Raw genomic sequence first — 25,000 nt, 5'->3', positions numbered from 1 at the left:
TGTGTGGAGGGGAAACAAGTTTCAGATCGAGGACTGGGAACGAGAGGAAAGGACTTGAGAGTGAGGGGAGTGGGGGGACACACTTAGACCGGCATTGGGGGCAATAAGCCCTCGACAGCAGCTCAAACCAATACCACCCTCAGCAAACAGTCGGAGGGCACAATCGACTGACGTAATCACAGGACAAGCAGGAACGTAAACAGCAAACGGCTGACTCGGGGGTGGCGGGAGGCGGCAGGGGGAATACATCGACAAGTCAAAAGGACCCCAATGTCTCTGGTCCCCGGGCGGGATTCCTTCCTCACCCGGCTCTCCCAGGAGGGGGGCGCTGCCCTAGCCCCCCGCCTTCTTCCACGCTGGCCGCGGCTTCTTGGGTTTCAGGATGGTGTAGTTGGCGTACGTCGTGTGCTGATCCGACAGGAAGGGGACGTAGAACGCACGGAACAGCTTGGACGACCTGCAACAGAGAGAGGGGAGTCGGTGAAACACGTCCGGCTCCCAGCGCAGACGCAGACCCGCCTGTAACACGCAACCACTCCAACAACTCATGCTCCCAGTATTATCTGCTGGTTCACTTGCTTACTCATTACTGTTATTAGTATTTGTATTTTCTTCTTCTGAACACCCGCTGGCTTGTCAACCTTTGTGTTTAGTTTATCAAAGATTCTACTATATTTCTTTATTTTACTGTGAATGCCGGCAAGCAAAATGAATCTCAGGGTAGCATATGTAGAGCTGGGCTGCCTGAGTGCGGGACTACGGGGAGCAGAGGGCGTTTGTAAATCTGGCGGGAGCAAAGGATGCAGGGAATGGCGAGGGAGGGGTTGTGGGACGGGTGGCGGAGAAGGAGGGCAGGGATCGGGGTGGGTGAGGGTGCAGACACACCCAGCCCTGAGACGCCCAGCAAGGCTGCTTGATTCCAAACAATCGGTTTATTGATCATTACAGAATGTCTCTCTGGTGCTTCCCTCTCCCTCTCCCCTTTTCCCAACCATGATTCCCCTCTCCCTTCCCCTTTTCCCAACCACGATTCCCCTCTCCCTTCCTCTTTTGCCAACCATGATTCCCCTCTCCCTTCCCCTTTTCCCAACCACGATTCCCCTCTCCCTTCCCCTTTTCCCAACCACGATTCCCCTCTCCCTTCCTCTTTTGCCAACCATGATTCCCCTCTCCCTTCCCCTTTTCCCAACCATGATTCCCCTCTCCCTTCCCCTTTTCCCAACCATGATTCCCCTCCCCTTCCCCTTTTCCCAACCATGATTCCCCCTCTCCCTTCCCCTTTTCCCAACCACGATTCCCCTCTCCCTTCCTCTTTTCCCAACCATGATTCCCCTCTCCCTTCCCCTTTTCCCAACCATGATTCCCCCTCTCCCTTCCCCTTTTCCCAACCATGATCCCCCCTCTCCCTTCCCCTTTTCCCAACCATGATTCCCCCTCTCCCTTCCCCTTTTCCCAACCATGATTCCCCTCTCCCTTCCCCTTTTCCCAACCATGATTCCCCTCTCCCTGCCCCTTTCCCAACCATGATTCCCCTCTCCCTGCCCCTTTCCCAACCATGATTCCCCTCTCCCATCCCCTTTTCCCAACCATGGTTCCCCTCTCCCTTCCCCTTTTCCCAACCATGATTCCCCTCTCCCTTCCCCTTTCACACTCTCATTTCACAACAGAGACCCATATCAGAATCAGGTCTATCATCACTCACATATGTCGTGAAATTTGTTTATTTTTGTGACAGCAGTACAGTGCAATACATAAAATTACTACAGTACTGTGCAATAGTCTTAGGCTCCCTGGCTATATATATATATATGCAACACCCTGGGAAAGGTTTCACTGCTGACGCAATGGTCTCTCGGTAGCAGCAGTGTTTGGGTTACGGTTAGAGATAACAGGGGCTTTGGAATGAGACCCGTTCAACGAGGGGAGTGTGTTTTTCGTGCCGTGTGCTGACACCAGAGTGATTAGATTAGATTAGATTCAACTTTCTTGTCATTGTGCCAAGTACAGATACAAAGCCAATGAAATGCAGTTAGCATCTGACCAGAAATGCAAAGAATAGTGTTATTTACAAAATAACTGCGAATAAAAAGTAGGTGCTACAGCACACAAATATAAAAGTACTGAGACAGTACAATATGGGTGCAATACTGCTTAGCACTGTGATGTGAGGTTCAGCAGGGTCACAGCCTCAGGGAAGAAGCTCTTCCTGTGCCTGCTGGTGCGGGAGCGGAGGCTCCTGTAGCACCTACTGGATGGGAGGAGAGTAAAAAGTCCATGGTTAGGGTGAGATGCATCCCTGATAATGCTTCTCGCCCTGCCCAGGCAGCGTTTATGGTAGATGTTCTCAATGGTGGGCAATTGGGTCTTTTGTTCGGCGGAAGACGGAGAGAGAAGATGCCAGAATGGAGAGGTCGTAGGGGCGGACTTGGAGTGGGGACAGGAGCCGACGAAGCCCGGGGGAAATCGATGGAAGGTCAGCGAAGGGGAAACCGTGAGCTCCAGCTTGTGCACATTAGGCTGTTTCATTAAAATGGGCCCTTTTCTTTTTGTCTCACTTTACTAACCCTTTAGTCAGTTTAAGAATTATCAAGGGAAATCGTTTAACTGTCTGTGGTGCACTGTCCGTTATTTTGTGGTACTGATTTGTAACAGGAGAACCTATCACGCAGTATCCACCCAAACGGGGTTCTGCACCTTAATCTCACACGTTTAGCCGGGCCAGAGATCGTCTTCCCGAGACCTATGCAGCCAAGAGAACCTGCGGGTTACAGATATATATTTGCCTCAAAACCTTGCACATTACTGTACACAAGTACTTTGTTAATAAAATTACTCAGAGCTTTATAATGACAGAGCTACAGGGCCAGGAGTCACCGTGCTCGGGAGAGCGCAGCCAGTGACGCACAGGGGAAGGTGGCAGGCAATCTCCACACCGACATTTTCCGTAACAGAACACGGCTGAATGAAGTGCTTGGATCAGGCAGTACCTGCCGAACATCACACAGCAGAGGAGATTTAACGGGGACGCTGCCTGGATTGGACAGCATGTGCTATAAGGAAATCTCCAAGAGGACCACAGCCTTGTCGCTGCGTTTGTCTGTTAATTAGATTATGAGGACACTCAGTCCTCTTTTATTGTCATTTAGAAATGCATTCATGCATTAAGAAATGACACAATGTTTCTCCGGAGTGGTATCACGGAAAACAGGACAAACCAAAGACTAACACTGACAAAACCACAGAATTATAACATATAGTTACAGCAGTGCAAAGCAATACCGTAATTTGATAAAGAACAGACCATGGGCACGGTAAATAAAGTCTCAAAAGTCCCCGAGTCGATCGACTCCCGAGTCCCCGATAGCAGGCGGCAAAAGGGAGAAACTCCCTGCCATAAACCTCCAGGCACCGTCAACTTGCCGATGCCTTGGAAGCAGCCGACCACAGCCGACACTGAGTCCAACCGTCCGAAAGCTCCGAGCTTCCGACCAGCCTCTCCGATACAGCCTCCCGAGCGCCATCCTCTGTCGAGCGCCTTCGACCTTGCCCCGGCCGCTGAAACACGCAAAGCCGAGGATTTCGGGGCCTTCAGCTCCGGAGATTCCGGTTACCACACAGTAGCAGCGGCAGCCAAGCGGGCATTTCAGAAGTTTCTCCAGATGTTCCTCCGTACTCTCACGTCCGTCTCCATCAACTCAGAATTGTGCACGGTCCCCTACTTGACAGATTACAGATATCTACATAATAGGTCTACATATCTGTCTGGCACGTGCAAGGGAATTCCGAGAAGCGTGGTTGTTTCCTGCAAATAGCAGACACGTAGACCTCGATCCCGTTTATCAGCCAACACGGGCAAGACTCCAGACAAAACGCAGAGAGTTCGCCATGCAACCAATCAGTGACGAGCCCCCCCCCCCACGTCACAATTGAGTTTCCGTGGTGACGGCCAATCAGCTGATTGACAAGTATATAAAGGCCAAGCATCCGGAGGACCCAGCACAAGTGCGGTAATGCACCATTAAGCTGGATGCCAACCGCCGTAAAACGAGATACAGACACAGTACAAGTGGACTGCGCACTGATGATGTCTCCCCGTTCCAGCGACGAAACGTTTGCAAATAGATTGCCAAGGCGGGAAAATAGCTCGACCCAGTCGCCAACAACCCCCCCCACTCCCACCCCAGAGCTACGCGTCTCTGAACGTTTTCTGTACTCTGTCCTCAGTATATTTCTTAGAGAGTGAGGCTGGCTGCCGAGCACAGTTCCAAAGTAGCGTTCCTGACTCAGGCCCAGGCCCGCTGGCAGTTCTACGTGAACCTGGCAGACGCGCACACAGCTCTGGGTGTCCTGAACGGTCTGGAATATTCCTGGCCATGACCCACCCCTCCACCTGCCAGGGGAGGGGTCAGGCGCTTTCTCCTGCTTCTGGGCTCCGCCCGGGTCAGTCTGGGAGGAGCAACTCTGAACTTACAGATTACTTACATTTCGTGATTTAAATGCCTTTAATTGCCATTGTTTTGGTTTTATTCAACTTAAAACTGAAATTATGAAACGTTAAAGACGATAGCAGTCACACTGTTTGACGGCGTTCCTGGCTGGTTCAAGGAGATTGGGCAATTAACTCAATTGCTTCATGCTGTTTTTAGCCACTAAAATAATGTTTGGCACCCACAGTGGTCCATTAGACCATAAGATACACAGTGCCTATAAAAGGTATTCACTGCCCTTTGGAAATTTTCATGTTTTATTGTTTTACAACATTGAATCAATTTGGATTTTTTGACACTGATCCACAGAAAAATACTCTTCCGTGTCAAGGTAAAAACAGATCCCTACAAAGTGACCTAAATTAATGACAAAAATAAAACACAAAATAATTGACTGCATCAGTATTCACCCCCGCTTTAATATGACGTAGCAATTCACCACTGCTGCAGCCGATTGGTTTTAGACGTCACGTAATTAGTTAAATGGAGATCACCGTGTGCAGTCAAGGATTTTCAATTAATTGTAGTAAAAATACGCCTGTATCTGGAAGGTCCAACTGCTGGTGAGTCAGTATCCTGGCAAAAACTACACCATGGAGACAAAAGAGCACTCCAAGTAACTCCATGAAAATGCTACTAATAAAGAACAAGTCAGGAGATGGATACAAGAAAATTGCAAGGCATGTGGGAGACTCTGAAGTCAGCTGGAAGAAGGTTCTGTAGTCTGATGAAAGCAAAATTGAGCTATTTGGCCATCAGACTAAACGCTATGTTTGGCATAAGCCAAGCACTGCACATCATCAAAAACACACCATCCCTACCGTGAAACATGATGGTGGCTGCATCATGCTGTGGGGATGCTTCACTGCAGCAGGCCCTGGGAGGCTTGTGAAAGTAGAGGGTAAAATGAATGCAGCAAAGTACCGGGAAATCCTGGAGGAAAACCTGATGCAGTCTGCAAGAGAACTGCGACTTGGGAGAAGATTTGTTTTCCAGCAAGACAACGAACCCAAGTCTAAAGCCAAAGCTACACAGGAATGGCTTAAAAACAACACAGTTAAAGGCCTGGAGTGGCCAAGTCAGAGTCTAGTCCTCAATCCAATTGAGAATTTGTGGCTGGGTTGAAAAGGGCTGTTCACTCATGATCCCCATGCAATCTGACAGAACTTGAGCAGTTTTGTAAAGAAGAATGGGGAAAGATTGCATTGTCCAGATGTGCAAAGCTGATAGAGACCTATCCACACAGACTCAAGGCTGTAATTGCTGCCAAAGGTGTATCTACTAAATACTGACTTGAAGGGGGTGAATACTTATGTAATCAATTATTTTGTGCTTTATATTTATTATTAATTTAGATCACTTTGTAGAGATCTGTTTTCACTTTGAGACTGAAGAGTCTCTTTCTGTTGATCAGTGTCAAAAAAGCCAAATTAAATCCACTGTGATTCAATGTTGTAAAACAATAAAACATGAAAGCTTCCCGGGGGTGGGGGCGGGAGGTGAGTACTTTACATAGGCACCGTAGGAGCAGAATTAGGCCATTCGGCCCATCGAGTCTGCTCCGCCATTTCATCACGGCTGATCCATTTTCCATCTCAGCCCCAATCTCCTGCCTTCTCCCCATATCCCTTCATGCCCCGAGAATATATCAACTTCTGCCTTAAATACCTGTAAAGACTTGGCCTCCACAACTGCTCTTAGCATCAAATTCAGCAGATTCACCAGCCCCTGGTTAAAGTAATTCCGCCTCATCTCTGTTCCAAAAGGACGCCTCTCTATTCTGAGGTTGTATCGTCTGGTTTTAGACTGTCCCACCATAGGAAACATCCTCTCCACATCCACCCTATCAAGACATTTCCATAGGTTTCAGTGAGGTCACCCCTCATTCTTCTGAATTCTAGAGAATAAAAGCCCAGAGCCGTCAAACGCTTTTCATATGACAAGCCCTTCAATCCCAGAATAATTTTCGCAAACTTTCTCTGAACCCTCTGCATTGTCAGCACGTCCTTTCTTAGAAAAAGGGGCCCAAAACTGCTGACGAGTGAGGCCTCACCGGTGCTTCGAGCTTACCCACCTACCCTTCCATTTCCCCACCCCAGCCACTTTATAAAAGTCACAAAGCGCAGGGGGTTCACTGAACCTCTGATGGTAATCCAAACGGTTTGACAGGTCACCCACAAAGCCAACTGGCATCTCTGAGGCCACGCATGCGGGATGTTAAGATGGGATGGGTGCAGATAAAATTCACAGGAAGACGACTGGAATTGGAGGCTTTAATCCCCAGGCCTGTTTCTCTCCGCTGCAGTATTGTAACCACGGCCAATACAACTGGAATTGGAGGCTTTAATCCTGAGGCCTATTTCTCTCCCCGGTAGTATTGTAACCTTGGCCAATACAACTGGAATTGGAGGCTTTAATCCTGAGGCCTATTTCTCTCCCCGGTAGTATTGTAACCACGGCCAATACGACTGGAATTGGAGGCTTTAATCCCCAGGCCTGCTTCTCTTCCCCACAGTATTGTAACCACGGCCAATACGACTGGAATTGGAGGCTTTAATCCTGAGGCCTATTTCTCTCCCCGGTAGTATTGTAACCTTGGCCAATACAACTGGAATTGGAGGCTTTAATCCTGTGGCCTGCTTCTATTCCCCACAGTATTGTAACCACGGCCAATACGACTGGAATTGGAGGCTTTAATCCTGAGGCCTATTTCTCTCCCCGGTAGTATTGTAACCACGGCCAATACGACTGGAATTGGAGGCTTTAATCCTGAGGCCTATTTCTCTTCCCCACAGTATTGTAACCTTGGCCAATACAACTGGAATTGGAGGCTTTAATCCTGAGGCCTATTTCTCTCCCCGGTAGTATTGTAACCACGGGCAATACGACTGGAATTGGAGGCTTTAATCCTGAGGCCTATTTCTCTCCCCGGTAGTATTGTAACCTTGGCCAATACAACTGGAATTGGAGGCTTTAATCCTGTGGCCTGCTTCTCTTCCCCACAGTATTGTAACCACGGCCAATACGACTGGAATTGGAGGCTTTAATCCTGAGGCCTATTTCTCTCCCCGGTAGTATTGTAACCACGGCCAATACGACTGGAATTGGAGGCTTTAATCCTGTGGCCTGCTTCTCTTCCCCACAGTATTGTAACCACGGCCAATACGACTGGAATTGGAGGCTTTAATCCTGAGGCCTATTTCTCTCCCCGGTAGTATTGTAACCTTGGCCAATACGACTGGAATTGGAGGCTTTAATCCTGTGGCCTGCTTCTCTTCCCCACAGTATTGTAACCACGGCCAATACGACTGGAATTGGAGGCTTTAATCCTGAGGCCTATTTCTCTCCCCGGTAGTATTGTAACCACGGCCAATACGACTGGAATTGGAGGCTTTAATCCTGTGGCCTGCTTCTCTTCCCCACAGTATTGTAACCACGGCCAATACGACTGGAATTGGAGGCTTTAATCCTGAGGCCTATTTCTCTCCCCGGTAGTATTGTAACCACGGCCAATACGACTGGAATTGGAGGCTTTAATCCTGTGGCCTGCTTCTCTTCCCCACAGTATTGTAACCACGGCCAATACGACTGGAATTGGAGGCTTTAATCCTGAGGCCTATTTCTCTCCCCGGTAGTATTGTAACCACGGCCAATACGACTGGAATTGGAGGCTTTAATCCTGTGGCCTGCTTCTCTTCCCCACAGTATTGTAACCACGGCCAATACGACTGGAATTGGAGGCTTTAATCCTGAGGCCTATTTCTCTCCCCGGTAGTATTGTAACCACGGCCAATACGACTGGAATTGGAGGCTTTAATCCTGTGGCCTGCTTCTCTTCCCCACAGTATTGTAACCACGGCCAATACGACTGGAATTGGAGGCTTTAATCCTGAGGCCTATTTCTCTCCCCGGTAGTATTGTAACCTTGGCCAATACAACTGGAATTGGAGGCTTTAATCCTGTGGCCTGCTTCTCTTCCCCACAGTATTGTAACCACGGCCAATACGACTGGAATTGGAGGCTTTAATCCTGAGGCCTATTTCTCTCCCCGGTAGTATTGTAACCACGGCCAATACGACTGGAATTGGAGGCTTTAATCCTGTGGCCTGCTTCTCTTCCCCACAGTATTGTAACCACGGCCAATACGACTGGAATTGGAGGCTTTAATCCTCCGGCCTCTTTCTCTTCCCCACAGTATTGTAACCATGCCCAATATGAGCTGGAGGAACACCACCTCATCTTCAGCTGTACACCCTCACCCCTGCGGCCTTTGGAACTCTGTTGAACCCTGTACCTTCGGGCGACGTGATCGGCCTGTGTCGGATCCACCCCGTCCTGCTGGGGTGTTGGCCGTTGTCCTCTGCATCGCCGCAGCCTGACCGTTTCAGCGCCTGTGTCCTCCCCCCCCGCCAGTTCGCACCTTCCGTCCAGGACCCCCTTCCTCCATCTGCGGCTGTTCACCCATCAGCCAGAATCTCGAAAGGACCCCCCCCACGGCCACCGGTCCTCATCCTGCCCCCCGGCCTAACTGTCCTCTGCCTCCTCCGCAACTTACCCTTCACCTGCTTTCTGCCCAGCTCAGTTCTGGCGAAGAGTAAACACAAGGGATTCTGCAGATGCTGTAAACCCAGAACAACACGCACACGCAAGAGGCAGAGGGTTCAAAGGAGGCTCACGAAAATGATTCCGGCTTGTCATATGAAGAGTGTTTGACGGCTCTGGGCCTGTATTCAGTGGAATTCACAGGAATGGGGGGTGACCTCATAGAAACCCATCGAATGTTGAAAGGCCTTGATAGAGTGGATGTGGGGAGGATGTTTCCTATGGTGGGAGAGTCTCAGACCAGAGGGCACAGCCTCAGAATAGAGGGGCGTCCTTTTAGAACAGAGGTGAGGAGGGGTTTCTGTAGCCAGAGGGTGGTGAATCTGTGGAATTCATGGTCACAGCCAGCTGTGGAGGCCAAGTCATTTGGTATATTTAAGGCAGAGGTTGACAGATTCTTGATCGGTCAGGGTATGAAGGGACACGAGGAGAAGGCCCGAGATTGGGGCTGAGAGGAAAAATGGATCAGCCATGATGAATGAATGGTGTAGACTGGATGGGCCAAATGGCCTAATTGTGCCCTGTTGTATTCAGGACATCTTCAAGGAGCGATGCCTCAGAAAGTCAGCGTCCGTCATTCAGGACTCCCACCACCCAGGACGTGTCCTCTTCTCACTGTTACCATCGGGGAGGAGGTACAGGAGCCTGAAGACACACACTCAGCGATTCAGGAACAGCTTCTTCCCCTCTGCCATCCGATTCCTGAATGGACATTGAACCCATGGACACTACTTCACTTTTTTTTTAATATACTGCATTCCTGTTTTTGCATGATTTCCAATCTAATCGATATACGGTATAAAGTATACGGAATAAGATTTACTTATTTATTATTACTATTACTCGGCACGGACTAGAAGGGCTGAGATGGCCTGTTTCCGTACTGTAATTGTTATATGGTTATGTGGCTATTATATTATTCTCTCTGCTAGATTATGTATTGCATTGAACTGCTGCTGCTAAACTAACAAATTTCACGTCGCATGCCGGTGATAATAGACCTGATTCTGATTTAAACCCTAAAGGCTGATTTGTACTCGTGCGTCAACTCGACACCGTAACCTACGCCAATGCGCGCTGTGAGCATTTATACTTGTCTGCATCGCTCTGCAATTCGCGCACGTCGCACATGTGCACACACCTGCCCGTGCAAGGCTTCATGGTCATGGTAGTCTTTCTCGGGGTAAACCAGTTTAAAGTGAGCGCCTTTTTTTCGTAAAAGCGAAATGCGTCCTCCATATTTTCGGAGGTCTGTAAAACTTTACGGAAAGCGTTGCAGCCAGAGTTCCTTCCCTGCCCTTCAGTCGCCCACTGGGAAGCTATTGCAGTGTAGGAGGAAATGCGATGCTACCAAGCGGACCAATCACAGTTGTTTGGTCTGCATTACCCGCGGCGTGTAGTGGAGAGGTGCGCGTCAGGCTACGGCGTAGGGATCCGCGGCGACGCCGAACTTAAGACGTCGAGTTGACGCAGAAGTACAAATCATCCTAACTGCTCCATTTGCAGCCTCACAAACAACCTACACAACCAGCCCTTACTTCTGAACCTTACGCCCTGGCGGACGAAGGCATGCCCGCCAAGCACCTCCTTCACCACCCCCCTGCCCGCCTGCGCGGCCGCTCTCAGCGAGCTGTGCCCCAGGTCCCTCCACCGGCCGGCGTTCTGACGCTCACTGGACAAGTCCTGCCTGTCCAAAGCTCAACACCTCAACGCCGATCGCAGTTACAAGTTCATTTGCTGTTCCTCAGCCGGACACTTGCCCTCGTCAAGGTCTCTTTGTAATTCGCTGTTATCTGTCTCAAACAAGACCCTCTAAAGGCCGATTTATACTTGTGCGTCAAATGTACGCCGTAGTGGCGTACCTTTGCTGTACTCTACGCCGGACCCTCTCCCAAAACTGTAACTGTGCGTCGCGGCGACGCAGACTGCAACAACTGTGATTGGTCCGCTTGGTAGCATCTCATTTCCTCCTACGCTGCAATAGCTTCCCGTTGGGCGACTGAAGGGCAGGGAAGGAACTCTGGCTGCAACGCTTTCCGTAAAGCTTTACAGATCTCCGATATTACGGAGGACCCTGTGCGTGACGCCCGTTTGTAGCTGGCTGCTACAGCCTGTTGTCTTCCACCCGAAGCTGAAACTCGAATGGTGATTGCCAGTCACTGTGCGTACACCGATGCGAAATAAACGGTTGGAGACGATGAACCAAATCGCCAAATCTACCTGCCGACATCCGAAAATATTTGAAATGCATTCACAACACGCTGGAGGAACTCAGCAGGTCGGGCAGCATCCGTGGAAACGATGGGTCAACGTTTCGGGCCGGAACCCTTCGTCAGGACTGTAGAGGGAAGGGGCAGAGGCCCTATAAAGAAGGTGGGGGGAGGGTGGGAAGGAGAAGGCTGGTAGGGTCCAGGTGAAAAACCAGTAAGGGGAAAGATAAAGGGGTGAGGGAGGGGAGGCAGGGAGGGGATAGGCAGGAAAGATGAAGAAGGAATAGGGGAAAACACAATGGGTAGTAGAAGGAGGCGGAACCATGAGGGAGGTGATAGGCAGCTGGGGAAGGGGGCAGAGTGACATAGGGATAGGGGAAGGGAGGGGGAGGGAATTACCGGAAGTTGGAGAATTCTATGTTCATACCAAGGGGCTGGAGACTACCCAGACGGTATATGAGGTGTTGCTCCTCCAACCTGAGTTTAGCCTCATTTCCTCGTCCATGTCTCTCAGTGGTCGGACAAGCACAGAAAGTTCACCCTCCCTCAATTTCAGTCGCCATTGTTTGAAGTTTGAGTTTCTTCGCTTTGAGTTTCAACACGAAGAAACTCAACACAGTGGCGTAGAAACCCCACCGCCAACTGGCGTATTGGCGGTGAATTGCAGAGCGACGCGGACACACCAACGCACAAGTATAAACGCTCACAACGGCGTAGCCCACTTGCGTAGGCTAGTACGCACAAGTATAAATCAGCCTTTAGCCGCGTCACTGCCTGGTGCAGGAACTGTACCTCCCCCAGTCGCAGGGCGCTGCAGAGAGTGGTGCGGACAGTCTGCAGATGTCAACCGTCCTCTATTCGGGACACTTACAGCGGCAGGTGCGTTAAAAAGGCACCCGGAGAATCACCAGCGGCCCCAGCCACTCTAACCGCAAACCGTTTCATCTGCTTCTGTCTGGCAAGTGGTACCGCAGCACTAAGGCCAGGACCCAACAGGTTCCGGGACCGCCTCTTCCACCAGGCCATCAGACTGATCAACACACATTGATCTGATTGCACATCTGACTGTACGTACGTGTACACAAAACAATTATACCTACAATCCTAGCGTTTGGGGCAATATCCAGCACATCACACAAACCAATCTTCCGTCCTTGGACTCACTTTACATCGCACGCTGTCGGAGCAGTGCTGCCGGGATAATCAAGGACATGACCCACCCAGCCAACACACTTTTCATCCCTCTTCCCTCCGGGAGAAGGCTCAGGAGCTTGAAGACTCGTACGGCCAGATTTGGGAACAGCTTCTTTCCAACTGTGATAAGACTGCTGAACGGATCTGGGCCGTACCCTCCAAATATCAGGACCTGCCTCTCGGTTTTTTTGCACTACCTTACTTTCCATTTTTCTATTTTCTATTTATGATTTATAATTTAAAATTTTAATATTTACTATCGATTTGTACTCCAGGGAGCGGGAAGCGCAGAATCAAATATCGCTGTGATGATTGTACGTTCTAGTATCAATTGTTTGGTGACAATAAAGTATAAAGTATAAATATAAGTAATATCCTCCCTTCCTCACTGCTTGTACATTGTGACGGAGGTGCAACACAAAGATTTTTACTCCCCCGCGTTGAGAGATGGACGTAAGAAATAAAAATAGATTCTAATTCTAAAGAGGTTGGCAGACTTTGCCCCTCAGTCCTGCAAGGACCTCTACGGTCGCCATGGTAGCGCAGGGGTCAGCTCGGGGGGGGGGGGTCAGAGTTCAGAGTTCGCCGTCCGCGCCGTCTCCCCGCGACCGCGTGGCCTTCCTCCGGGTGCTCCGGTTTCCTCCCCCACCACTCCGAAGGCGTGCCGGTTGGTGGGTTAATCGGTCGTCGTGAACTGATCCCGTGATCAGGCTAGGGTTAAAAATCCGTGCGGCGTTGGGTGGCGCGGCCAACAGGAAGGGCCTGTTCCACGCTCTGTCTCTAGATAACCGGGGGGTGGGTGGGTTGGTTGAGGGATCACGTCCGCAACTGAGGACCAGGCAGGAAAAGCGAACAAAAGGGACGTTGACAGATCATATCTGGCGCACCGATCTCTCCCCTTGAAGGTCCAATCAAAGCCGCGTACAAGCAGCCCTAACCTGCCCCCCGAATAATTACTTACACTCCATCGCCTAGTCAGCAGGCTGAGACATTTCTCTACCGATCTGCTGCCTCTAAGTGATCACGGTGTTGAGAAATTGAGAGGTGTTTAAAATTATGAGGGGGATTGATAGAGTTGACGTGGATAGGCTTTTTCCATCGAGAGTGGGGGAGATTCAAACAAGAGGACATGAGTTGAGAGTTGAAGGACAAAAGTTTAGGGGTAACACGAGGGGGAACTTCTTTACTCAGAGAGTGGTAGCTGTGTGGAACGAGCTTCCAGCAGAAGTGGCTGAGGCAGGTTCGATATTGTTGTTTAAAGTTAAATTGGATAGATATATGGACAGGAAAGGAATGGAGGGTTATGGGCTGAGTGCAGGTCGGTGGGACTAGGATAGGGTAAGAGTTCGGCACGAACTAGAAGGGCCGAGATGGCCTGTTTCCGTGCTGTAGTTGTTATATGGTTATATGGTTATATAAATAATTACTCCCTTGATTTCAGTGAGGTGCACACTATAAAGACTCAGAGCCATTTACGTGCATTGCAAACCTTTTCCAAATCAATTCATTCATTTATTTAGTGATACAGCTTGCAACCCTCCGAGGGGATTGCAAGTCTGTGGTCGGGTTTGGAGGCTCAATGACGCGGAGAGCTGTGGTTGGCTGAACTCAGGGGCCTACCCTTGGTAGGTTCACCCAGGACAAACAGGTCAAAGGGCAGAGGGCGGACTAAGAGTGGGTCCACCGGTGACCTCCAGGTTCGGCGGGTTCGGCTCGGGGCGGGTCGAACGGAACTGCGGTGGAAACAGCAACGGAGAACCCCCCCCCCTGCACCTGAGCGCGACGGCGTTCCCGAGCCTCCGCCCGGGGCCGGCGTGGCCGACAGCTCTGAAAGCCAGAGGGGGAGGCTGCCGGCACGGTGAGGGAAGCCCCGAACGCCACCAGCGCCGGGGGGAGGGTGGGGGGGAGCCTTCGCTGCAGCCCCGAGTGCCGGCGGGCATTAACGGGGGCCGTAAGCGGGAAGGCACGGCGTGGAGCCAGGACCCACAAACCACGCCACCTCAGCAAACCCGACTGACCCCAACCAGTTCGGTGGGTGATAAAATGGACGAGTTCACGGCACTAGCCAGAAGTCAGAGAACATTTCGGGAGTGCAGTGTGATATGTTTCACTGAAACGGGGCTGCACGAGGACATTCCCGATCAAAATTCTCTGGATGGCTTCCAGACCGTTCGGGCTGACCAGAAGGGCACTGAGAGCGTTAAGCGTAAAGGAGTTGGGTGCTTACTGTTCTGGTTAACAACGGATGGTGCAATCCGGGGCATATTACGATCGAGGAACGTGTTTGTAGACAGGATACTGAACTTTTTACTGTTGGACTTCGGCCACATTCCACCGTGATACAACACTGGGCGTCACGGGAAGTCGTTCCTGCCTGTGGCCAGCGAACGTGCAGCTCCTCCCGTGGAGGGTCAGACACCCTGAGCCAATAGACTGGTCCCGGACTTATTTTCCATCTGGCATAGTTTGCATTTTGTTGTTTGATTGTTTGTGGTTTTTGTATTGCTATATTTACGCTCTATTCTTGGTTGGTGCGGCTGTAACGAAACCCAATTTCCCTCGGGATCAATAAAGTATATCTATCTATCTAATCACGGGACAATTTACAACGACCGATTAATCTACACGGTCCGTCTTCGGACTGCGGGGGGGGGGGGGAAGCAGAGCGCCCGGCGGAAAACGCACGGGGCAGACGTACAGAGACCGGTCACTGAACTCTGAACGCTCCGAGCTGTAATAGCGCCGCTACTCCAACCGCGACGCCCCTCTCTCTTCTGAATTCTATCAGCCCAGAGCCATCAGACGCTCTTCATATGCAAGCCATTAAATATCTTGGGAACCGCCTTTGAACCCTCTCCAGTTTCAGCACATCCTTTCTGAGATAAGGGGCCCAAATCTGCCCAGCGTAGTCCGAGTGAGGCCTCACTAGTGCTTCGTCAAACCTCAACTTTACATCCTTGCGTTGACATTCCAGTCCCATTGAAACGAATGCCAACGTTGCATTTGCCTTCCTCACCGCAGACTCAACCTGCCAATTATTCTTTCGGGAATCCTGCACGAGACGATGAGAGGCATCGATCGTGTGGCTAGTCAGAGGCTTTTCCCCAGGGCTGAGATGGCTAGCACGAGAGGGCACAGTTTTAAGGTGCTTGGAAGTAGGTACAGAGATAAGGGGTGGTGAGTGCGTGGACTGGGCTGCTGGTGACGGTGGTGGAGGTGGATACGATAGGGTCTTTTAAGAGACTCCTGGATAGGTACATGAAGCTTAGAAAAATAGAGGGCAATGGGTAAAGCCTAGGCAGTTCTTAGATAGGGACATGTTTGGCACAGCTTTGTGGGCCAAAGGGCCTGTATTGTGCTGTAGGATTTCTATGTTTCTAAATCACCCCTTTGTACCTCAGTTTTTTTCGTATTTTCTCCATTTAGAAAATATTCAACCCTTTCATTTCTTCTACCAAAGTGGATGACCATACACTTCCTGACACTGTATTCCATCTGCCACTTCTGTGCCCATTCTCATAATCTGTCCTGTAGCCTCTCTACTTCCTCAAAACTACCTGCCCCTCCACCTATCTTCATATCGTCTGCAAACTTTGCAACGGAGCCATCAATTCCATCACCCAAATGATTGACATATAACGTAAAAAGAATCGGCCCCAACACAGACCCCTGTGGAATACCACTAGTCACCGGCAGCCAGCCAGAAAAGGCCCCCTTCATTCCCGCTCTTTGCCTCCAGCCCATCAGCCAATGCTGTATCCGTGTTCAAATCTTTCCTGTGATACCATGGGCTCGTAACTTGTTAAGCAGCCTCATGTGGGCACCTTCTCAAAGGCCTTCTGAAAATCCGAGTACAACCGATTCTCCTTCATGTGCGCCGCCAAGTCAATAAGGCAAAGATAGATAGGTTCTTGATTAGCCAGGGCATCAGAGGGTATGGGGTGAAGGCAGGGGAGTGGGGATGACTGGAAGAATTGGATCAGCCCATGATTGAATGGCGGAGCAGACTCGGTGGGCCGAATAGAAACATAGAAACATAGAAAATAGGTGCAGGAGTAGGCCATTCGGCCCTTCGAGCCTGCACCGCCATTTATTATGATCATGGCTGATCATCCAACTCAGAACCCCGCCCCAGCCTTCCCTCCATACCCCCTGACCCCCGTAGCCACAAGGGCCATATCTAACTCCCTCTTAAACATAGCCAATGAACTGGCCTCAACAGTTTCCTGTGGCGGAGAATTCCACAGATTCACCACTCTCTGTGTGAAGAAGTTTTTCCTAATCTCGGTCCTAAAAGGCTTCCCCTCTATCCTCAAACTGTGGCCCCTCGTTCTGGACTTCCCCAACATCGGGAACAATTTTCCTGCATCTAAAATGGCCCGCTTCTGCTCCTACACCTTATGTTCGTATGCTCTACCCTGCTTGTTACTACTTCAAAGAATTCCAACAGATTTGTCAGGCAAGATTTTCCCTTCAGAAAACCATGCTGACTACGGCCTATTTTACCATGGGCCTCCAAGTACCCTGAGACCTCATCCCTAATAATCGACTCCAATATCTTCCCAACCACTGAGGTCAGACTGCCTGGCCTATAAATTCCTTTCTTCTGCCTCTCTCCCTGCTTGCAATTTTCCAGTCTTCCGGAACCAATCCAGAATCCAGAGATTCTTGAAAGATCATTACTAATGCCTCCATGATCTCTTCAGCCAACTCTTTCAGAACTCTGGTGTGTACAGCATCTGGTGCAGGTGACTTATCTACCTTCAGACCTTTCAGTTTCCCAAGAACCTTCACCCTAGTAATGGCAACTTCATGACCGCTGACACCTGGTACTTCCACCATACCGTGCGTGTCTTCCACAGTGAAGACTGATGCAAAATACTTATTCAGTTTGTCCGCCATTTCCTCATCCCCCATTGCTACCTCTCCAGCATCGCTTTCCAGCAGTCCAACATCCACTCTTGCCCCTCTTTTAAGGCCAATTTATACTTCTGCGTCGAATCTACGCCGTAGGTACGTTGCAGCCTGAGGCCCACCTCCCCAAAAATGTAACTACGCATCGTGGCGACGCAGACCGCAACAACTGTGTTTGTTCCGCTTGGTAGCATCGCATTTCCTCCTACGCATTTCCGGTTGTTTCTTCTCGTCAAGTCGTCAAACCTACCTACCGACATCCGAAAATATTTGAAATGCATTTCCTCGTCCATGTCTCTCAGTGGCCGGACAAGCACGGAAAATTCACCCTCCTTCTGCCTTAATCCGTTCAGTGGTCGCTCACACCATCTCCTCCGACGTCTTCTCTGCGTTGCATTAACTTCAATAAAAGTAACTCTTGTTCAACATTTATTAGCTCCAACTCCAACGTGATGCGCTCAGTTTCAGTCGCCATGGTTCGAAGTACACAAAGAAACTCAACACAGTGGCATAGAAGGGTCAGAGCCGTCTCTATTTCCTGAGGAGACTGAGGTCCTTTAACATCTGCCGGACGATGCTGAGGATGTTCTACGAGTCTGTGGTGGCCAGTGCGATCATGTTTGCTGTTGTGTGCTGGGGCAGCAGGCTGAGGGTAGCAGACACCAACAGAATCAACAAACTCATTCGTAAGGCCAGTGATGTTGTGGGGATGGAACTGGACTCTCTGACGGTGGTGTCTGAAAAGAGGATGCTGTCCAAGTTGCATGCCATCTTGGACAATGTCTCCCATCCACTACATAATGTACTGGGTGGGCACAGGAGTACATTCAGCCAGAGACTCATTCCACCGAGATGCAACACAGAGCGTCACAGAAAGTCATTCCTGCCTGTGGCCATCAAACTTTACAACTCCTCCCTTGGAGGGTCAGACACCCTGAGCCAACAGGCTGGTCCTGGACTTATTTCCTGGCATAATTTACATATTACTATTTAACTATTTATGGTTCTATTACTATTTATTATTTATGGTGCAACTGTAACGAAAACCAATTTGCCCTGGGATCAATCAAGTATGACTATGACTATGTCTTCAGAGGTTGTCCGCCTGGACTCAGTGGTCGCATAACCAGGACTTGTGATCTGCACCGGCTGCTCGTAAGACCGGATCCTAACCCCAGCAGGACTGGATCGTTGAGGGACGACAATCAGTGTGGAATGGAGATAACACCTCCTTCCTCGCTGACAGTCAACTCCAGCACACCCAAAACTCCGAATCACAGATGCAGCGTGCTCATTTGGAGGACTGGCCACACAATTACACCCACGTGACCTATCAACCCTCCTGCCGGTACGGCTTTGGACTGTGGGAGGAAACCGGAGCACCCGGAGGAAACCCACGTACAAGCTCATTAGAGGCAGCAGCGGGAATCGAACCCGGGTCACTGGCGTCGTAAAGCGTTGCGCTAACCGCTACGTTGCCATGGCATCCTTGGGAGGATTTAGCCGACTCTGGCAACAATTCCCAAACGTGCACAGGAAGCCGTATGAGCAGACCTCAGAAGGACGGGATCATCGACTTCCCCGTTGGGAGGCCACGTTCTGTGCGGATTGAAAATAAAGGTGGAGGGAGAAGGTGGCGGTGTGACGACAGCGCGCGCGGCCTCTCCGGTGAATGATATCTGTAATCTGTCAAGTAGGGGACCGTGCACAATCCTGAGTTGATGGAGATGGACGTGAGAGCACGGAGGAACGTCTGGAAAACTTCTGGAATGCCCGCTTCACTGCCGCTGCTACTGTGTGGTAACCGGAATCTCCGGAGTAGAAGGTCCCAAAATCCTCGGCTTTGCTTGTTTCAGCGGCCGGGGCGAGGTCGAAGGCGCTTGGCAGAGGATGGCGCTCGGGAGGCTGTATCAGAGGGGCTGGTCGGAAACTCGAAGTTTTCGGACGGACGGACTCAGTGTCGGCTGTGGTCGGCTGCTTCCAAGGCATCGGCAAGTTGATGGTACCTGGAGGTTTATGGCAGGGAGTTTCTCCCTTTTGCCGCTTGCTATCGGAGACTCGGGAGTCGATCGACTCGGGGACTTTGAGACTTTTTTTTTACCGTGCCCATGGTCTGTTCTTCATCAAATTATGGTATTGCTTTGCACTGCTGTAACTATATGTTATAATTATGTGGTTCTGTCAGTGTTAGTCTTTGGTCTGTCCTGTTTTCTGTGATATCACTCCGGAGAAACATTGTATCATTTCTTAATGCATGTATGCATTTCTAGATGACAATAAAAGAGGACTGAGTGTCCTCATAATCTAATACCTCTTCTTTACCGACAATCAACACCAGCACACCTCAAAACCTGGGCCTCTGCATCTGGATCGCAGACTACCTCCTCAGGAGACCACAGTCGGTGCAGATCGGGACTACCATCTCCTCCTCGCTGACAATCAACACCGATGTGTGTCAAGGATGCATACTTAGCCCACTGCTCTACCCTCTCTACACTCACGAGTGTGCGACTAGACACAGCTCGAACACCATCTATCAACTCCCCGGTGACTCCAGTGTTGCTGGCAGGAATTCCAGACGGTAACGGGGAGACGTACAGGAGCGAGACTGAGGGCCGTCACGACCACGGCCTGGCGCTCAACGCCAGCAAGACCAAAGGGCCGATTGTGAACTCCAGGAAGGGGAAGTTGAGGGAACACACGCCACTCCTCATCGAATCGGTCAGTGATGGAAAGGGTAAGCAGGTTCAAGTTCTTGGGCGTCAACGTCTTTGCAGCTCAACACCCAACAGATTGACGCAAGTATAGAAAACATAGAAAGTAGGTGCAGGAGTAGGCCATTCGGCCCTTTGAGCCTGACCGCCATTTATTATGATCATGGCTGATCATCCAACTCAGAACCCCGCCCCAGCCTTCCCTCCATACCCCCTGACCCCCGTAGCCACAAGGGCCATATCTAACTCCCTCTTAAATATAGCCAATGAACTGGCCTCAACTGTTTCCTGTGGCAGAGAATTCCACAGATTCACCACTCTCTGTGTGAAGAAGTTTTTCCTCATCTGGGTCCTAAAAGGCTTCCCCTCTATCCTCAAACTGTGACCCCTCGTTCTGGACTTCCCCAACATCGGGAACAATCTTCCTGCATCTAGCCTGTCCAATCCCTTTAGAATTTTATACGTTTCAATCAGATCCCCCCTCAATCTTCTAAATTCCAACGAGTACAAGCCCAGTTCATCCAGTCTTTCTTCATATGAAAGTCCCGCCATCCCAGGAATCAATCTGGTGAACCTTCTTTGTACTCCCTCTACGGCAAGGATGTCTTTCCTCAGATTAGGGGACCAAAACTGCACACAATACTCCAGGTGTGGTCTCACCAAGGCATGCCAGTGTTTGAGGATGTTTGGTTTAAATAAGCTCTTCTCGGGCTCCCAGGTACCGATTTTAGCTGATGTTTTGACGACAAACCGCCATCTTCATCAGGGATGATACCGGGGCATGTCTAGTCCGGTGGTATTTATACCCTCGTAGTCTGTCCCTCCTGATTGGTTAGTCCCCATCCAATCAGGTTTCTGCAGTCCCAACTTGTTTACAGTTGAATTCCGGTTCTTTCTCAGAGCGAGACCTTCGCCTTTCTTAAAATTCGCCTTTCTCAGCAGCGTATATTGGCCAGACGGGATGCACGGTGGAAACCCGCATCAAAGAGAACAGGAGGTGTGCTTATCTGGGTTACCCAGAGAAATCGGCGGGAGCAGGAAATTGCATTCCCAATGGCTATAGCATTGACTTTGACGACACAAAACTACCAGTGGCTTTTGGGACCACCTGGTAAAGGAAGCCATTGAAATAAAACCAGGGGAAAATAATTTTAACAAGGGCGAAGGCCTCACTCGAAGTAAAAGCTAGAATTTGATTGTAAACCAGGTGGGGGAGCAGAAACCTGATTGGACGAGGACATGAGGGATGGACGATGGGGTGTAAATACCATCGGACTAGACATGCCCAGGCATCATCCCTGATGAAGATAGCAGAGTTCGCCATCGAGACATTGGTTGAAAGCGATATCCATACCCAGCAGGAAGCCTAAGAGTTTATCTGTCATATATGCCGGGTAAGCACTAGATCAGAGATCTGGTATATCGGAAAAGATTCTAGCAAATTTATACAGATGTGTTGTGGGGAGCATTGCTCCTGGACTGTTTGTACCACTCCCATTGGGGAGGAGGCTACGTAGCATCCACACCAGGACCGTGAAGGGTCCCACCCACCCTGCTCACGGACTGTCTGTCCCACTCCCATCGGGGAGGAGGCTACGTAGCGTCCACACCAGGACCGTGAAGGGTCCCACCCACCCTGCTCACGGACTGTCTGTCCCACTCCCATCGGGGAGGAGGCTACGTACCACCCACACCAGGACCGTGAAGGATCCCACCCACCCTGCTCACGGACTGTCTGTCCCACTCCCATCGGGGAGGAGGCTACGTAGCGTCCACACCAGGACCGTGAAGGATCCCACCCACCCTGCTCACGGACTGTCTGTCCCACTCCCATCGGGGAGGAGGCTACGTAGCGTCCACACCAGGACCGTGAAGGGTCCCACCCACCCTGCTCACGGACTGTCTGTCCCACTCCCATCGGGGAGGAGGCTACGTAGCGTCCACACCAGGACCGTGAAGGATCCCACCCACCCTGCTCACGGACTGTCTGTCCCGCTCCCGTCGGGGAGGAGGCTACGTAGCGTCCACACCAGGACCGTGAAGGATCCCACCCACCCTGCTCACGGACTGTCTGTCCCACTCCCGTCGGGGAGGAGGCTACGTAGCGTCCACACCAGGACCGTGAAGGATCCCACCCACCCTGCTCACGGACTGTCTGTCCCACTCCCGTCGGGGAGGAGGCTACGTAGCGTCCACACCAGGACCGTGAAGGATCCCACCCACCCTGCTCACGGACTGTCTGTCCCACTCCCGTCGGGGAGGAGGCTACGTAGCACCCACACCAGGACCGTGAAGGATCCCACCCACCCTGCTCACGGACTGTCCGTCCCACTCCCATCGGGGAGGAGGCTACGTAGCGTCCACACCAGGACCGTGAAGGATCCCACCCACCCTGCTCACGGACTGTCCGTCCCACTCCCATCGGGGAGGAGGCTACGTAGCGTCCACACCAGGACCGTGAAGGATCCCACCCACCCTGCTCACGGACTGTCCGTCCCACTCCCATCGGGGAGGAGGCTACGTAGCGTCCACACCAGGACCGTGAAGGGTCCCACCCACCCTGCTCACGGACCGTCCGTCCCACTCCCATCGGGGAGGAGGCTACGTAGCGTCCACACCAGGACCGTGAAGGATCCCACCCACCCTGCTCACGGACCGTCTGTCCCACTCCCATCGGGGAGGAGGCTACGTAGCACCCACACCAGGACCCACCAGACTCAAAAACACTGACCTTCCCCAAGCAGTGAGTCTGATCAACACCTCCACCCACTAACCCACCCCTCCACACCCCCCAAACCACCACTACTTTATCATTTCCTGTCAGAGTCACCTTCTGTACAGACACTCCTGTGCCCAGCGTCACTTTATGGACAGACAATCAATCCGTGTGTATAATCTATCTGATGTGTTTATATTTATTGTGTTTTAAATTATTATTGTTGTTTTTCTCATCTTATTCGGCTTTCTGGGGGCCGCATTGGATTGGGAGTAACCAAGAATTCGTTCTCCTTTACACTTGTGTACAGGAGATGACATTAAGCCATCTCGAATCTTGAATTCTGACGTCTGGTGTGGAGGGGCCACTGCACAGGGGTCAGAAAAAGCTGCAGAGAGCTGTGAGCTCAGCTAGATCCATCGTGGACACTACCCTCCCCAGCGTCGAGGACACCTTCAGAAGGCGATGCCTCAGAAAAGTCGGCCTCCATCACTCAGGATCCCCCATACCCAGGACATAGAAACATAGAAAACCTACAGCACAATACAGGCCCTTCGGCCCACAAAGCTGTGCTGAACATGTCCCTATCTTAGAACTACCTGGGCTTTACCCGTAGCCCTCTATTTTCCTAAGCTCCATGTAGCCACCCAGGAGTCTCTTAAAAGGCCCTATCGTTTCCCCCTCCACCACCATCCCCGGCAGCCCATCCCACACACTCACCACTCTCTGCGTAAAAAAACTTACCCCTGACATCTCCTCTGTACCTACTTCCAAGCACCTTAAAACTGTGCCCTCTCGTGTTAGCCATTTCAGCCCTGAGGAAAAGCCTCTGACTATCCACATGATCAATGCCTCTCATCATCTTATACACCTCTATCAGGTCACCTCTGATCCTCCGTCGCTCCGAGGAGAAAAGGCCGAGTTCACTCAACCTATTCACATAAGGCATGCTCCCCAATCCAGGCAACATCCTTGTAAATCTCCTCTGCACCCTTTCTATGGTTTCCACGTCCTTCCTGTAGTGAGGCAACCAGAACTGAGCACAGTACTCCAAGTGGGGTCTGACCAGGGTCCGATATAGCCGCAACATTACCTCTCGGCTCTTGAACTCAATCCCACGGTTGATGAAGGCCAATGCACCGTGTGCCTTCTTAACCACAGAGTCAACCATCACGTTATGAATTGCAATGAACTGCCGCGGCAAAACCAGAAGCTTTCACGACATACGCCAGTGATATTAAACCTGATTGAGAGGTTGGTGATGAAGCCTACCAACTCCTGCCTGAGGAGCGACTTGGATCCACTCCAGTTTGCCCACCGGCGCAACAGGTCCACAGCAGATTCCATCTCGTTGGCTCTTCACTCAACCTCTGGAACATCCGGACAGCAAAGGTGCGCACATCGGGGTGCTCTTTATTGACTACAGCTCAGCATTCGACGCCATCATCCCCTCAACCCTGATCAATAAACTCCAAGACCTTGGCCTCAATGTCTCCTCGTGCAATTAGATACTCGATTTCCTCACTCACAGGACCCCAGTCATTTCAGATTGGCAACAACATCTCCTCCACAACCTCTGTCAGCACAGGGGCTGTGTATTTAGATTAGATTCTAGATTTTAGAATATGAGGACACACAGTCCTCTTTTATTGTCATTTAGTAATGCATGCATTAAGAAATGATACAATGTTCCTCCGGTGTGATATCACAGAAACACAAGACAGACCAAGACTGAAAAACTAACAAAAACCACATGATTATAACATATAGTTACAGCAGTGCAAAGCAATACCGTAATTTGATAAAGAACAGACCATGGGCACGGTAAAAAAAAAGTCTCAAAGTCTCTCGAAAGTGCCAACATCTCACGCAGACGGTTGAAGGGAGAAACTCTCCCTGCCATGAGCTTCCAGCGCCGCAAACTTGCCGATGCAGCACCCTGGAAGCACCCGACCACAGCCGACCCTTGAGTCCGTCCGAAAACTTCGAGCCTCCGACCAGCCCTCCGACACCGAGCACCGAGCACCATCTCTGTCGAGCGCTTCAACCCCAGCCCCGGTCGCCAGCAGCAGGCAAAGCCGGGGATGTGGGGCCTTCCCCTCCGGAGATTCTCGATCGCACAGTAGCAGCGGCAGCGAAGCGGGCATTTCAGAAGTTTCTCCA

At 50.9% G+C, this 25,000-nt stretch overlaps 1 protein-coding gene across 1 annotated transcript in view; it reads right to left on the bottom strand.

Annotated features, from left to right (window-relative positions):
* The window catches only part of alg9 (ALG9 alpha-1,2-mannosyltransferase), a 286,532-nt gene that overhangs the window by 290 nt on the left and 261,242 nt on the right, over positions 1-25,000 (bottom strand). Inside the window, exon 10 of the mRNA XM_063038754.1 lies at positions 1-457. This exon is cut by the window's left edge and continues 290 nt beyond it. Coding sequence (XP_062894824.1) covers positions 334-457 — 124 coding nt within the window. The 3' untranslated portion in view covers positions 1-333. The remainder of the gene's footprint in view (positions 458-25,000) is intronic.

Source organism: Mobula hypostoma, chromosome X2 (genome assembly GCF_963921235.1).
Source record: "Mobula hypostoma chromosome X2, sMobHyp1.1, whole genome shotgun sequence".
NCBI lineage: Eukaryota > Metazoa > Chordata > Chondrichthyes > Myliobatiformes > Myliobatidae > Mobula > Mobula hypostoma.
The sequence above is the reverse complement of the archived record's forward strand: the minus strand, read 5'-3'. Positions and strand labels throughout refer to the sequence as shown.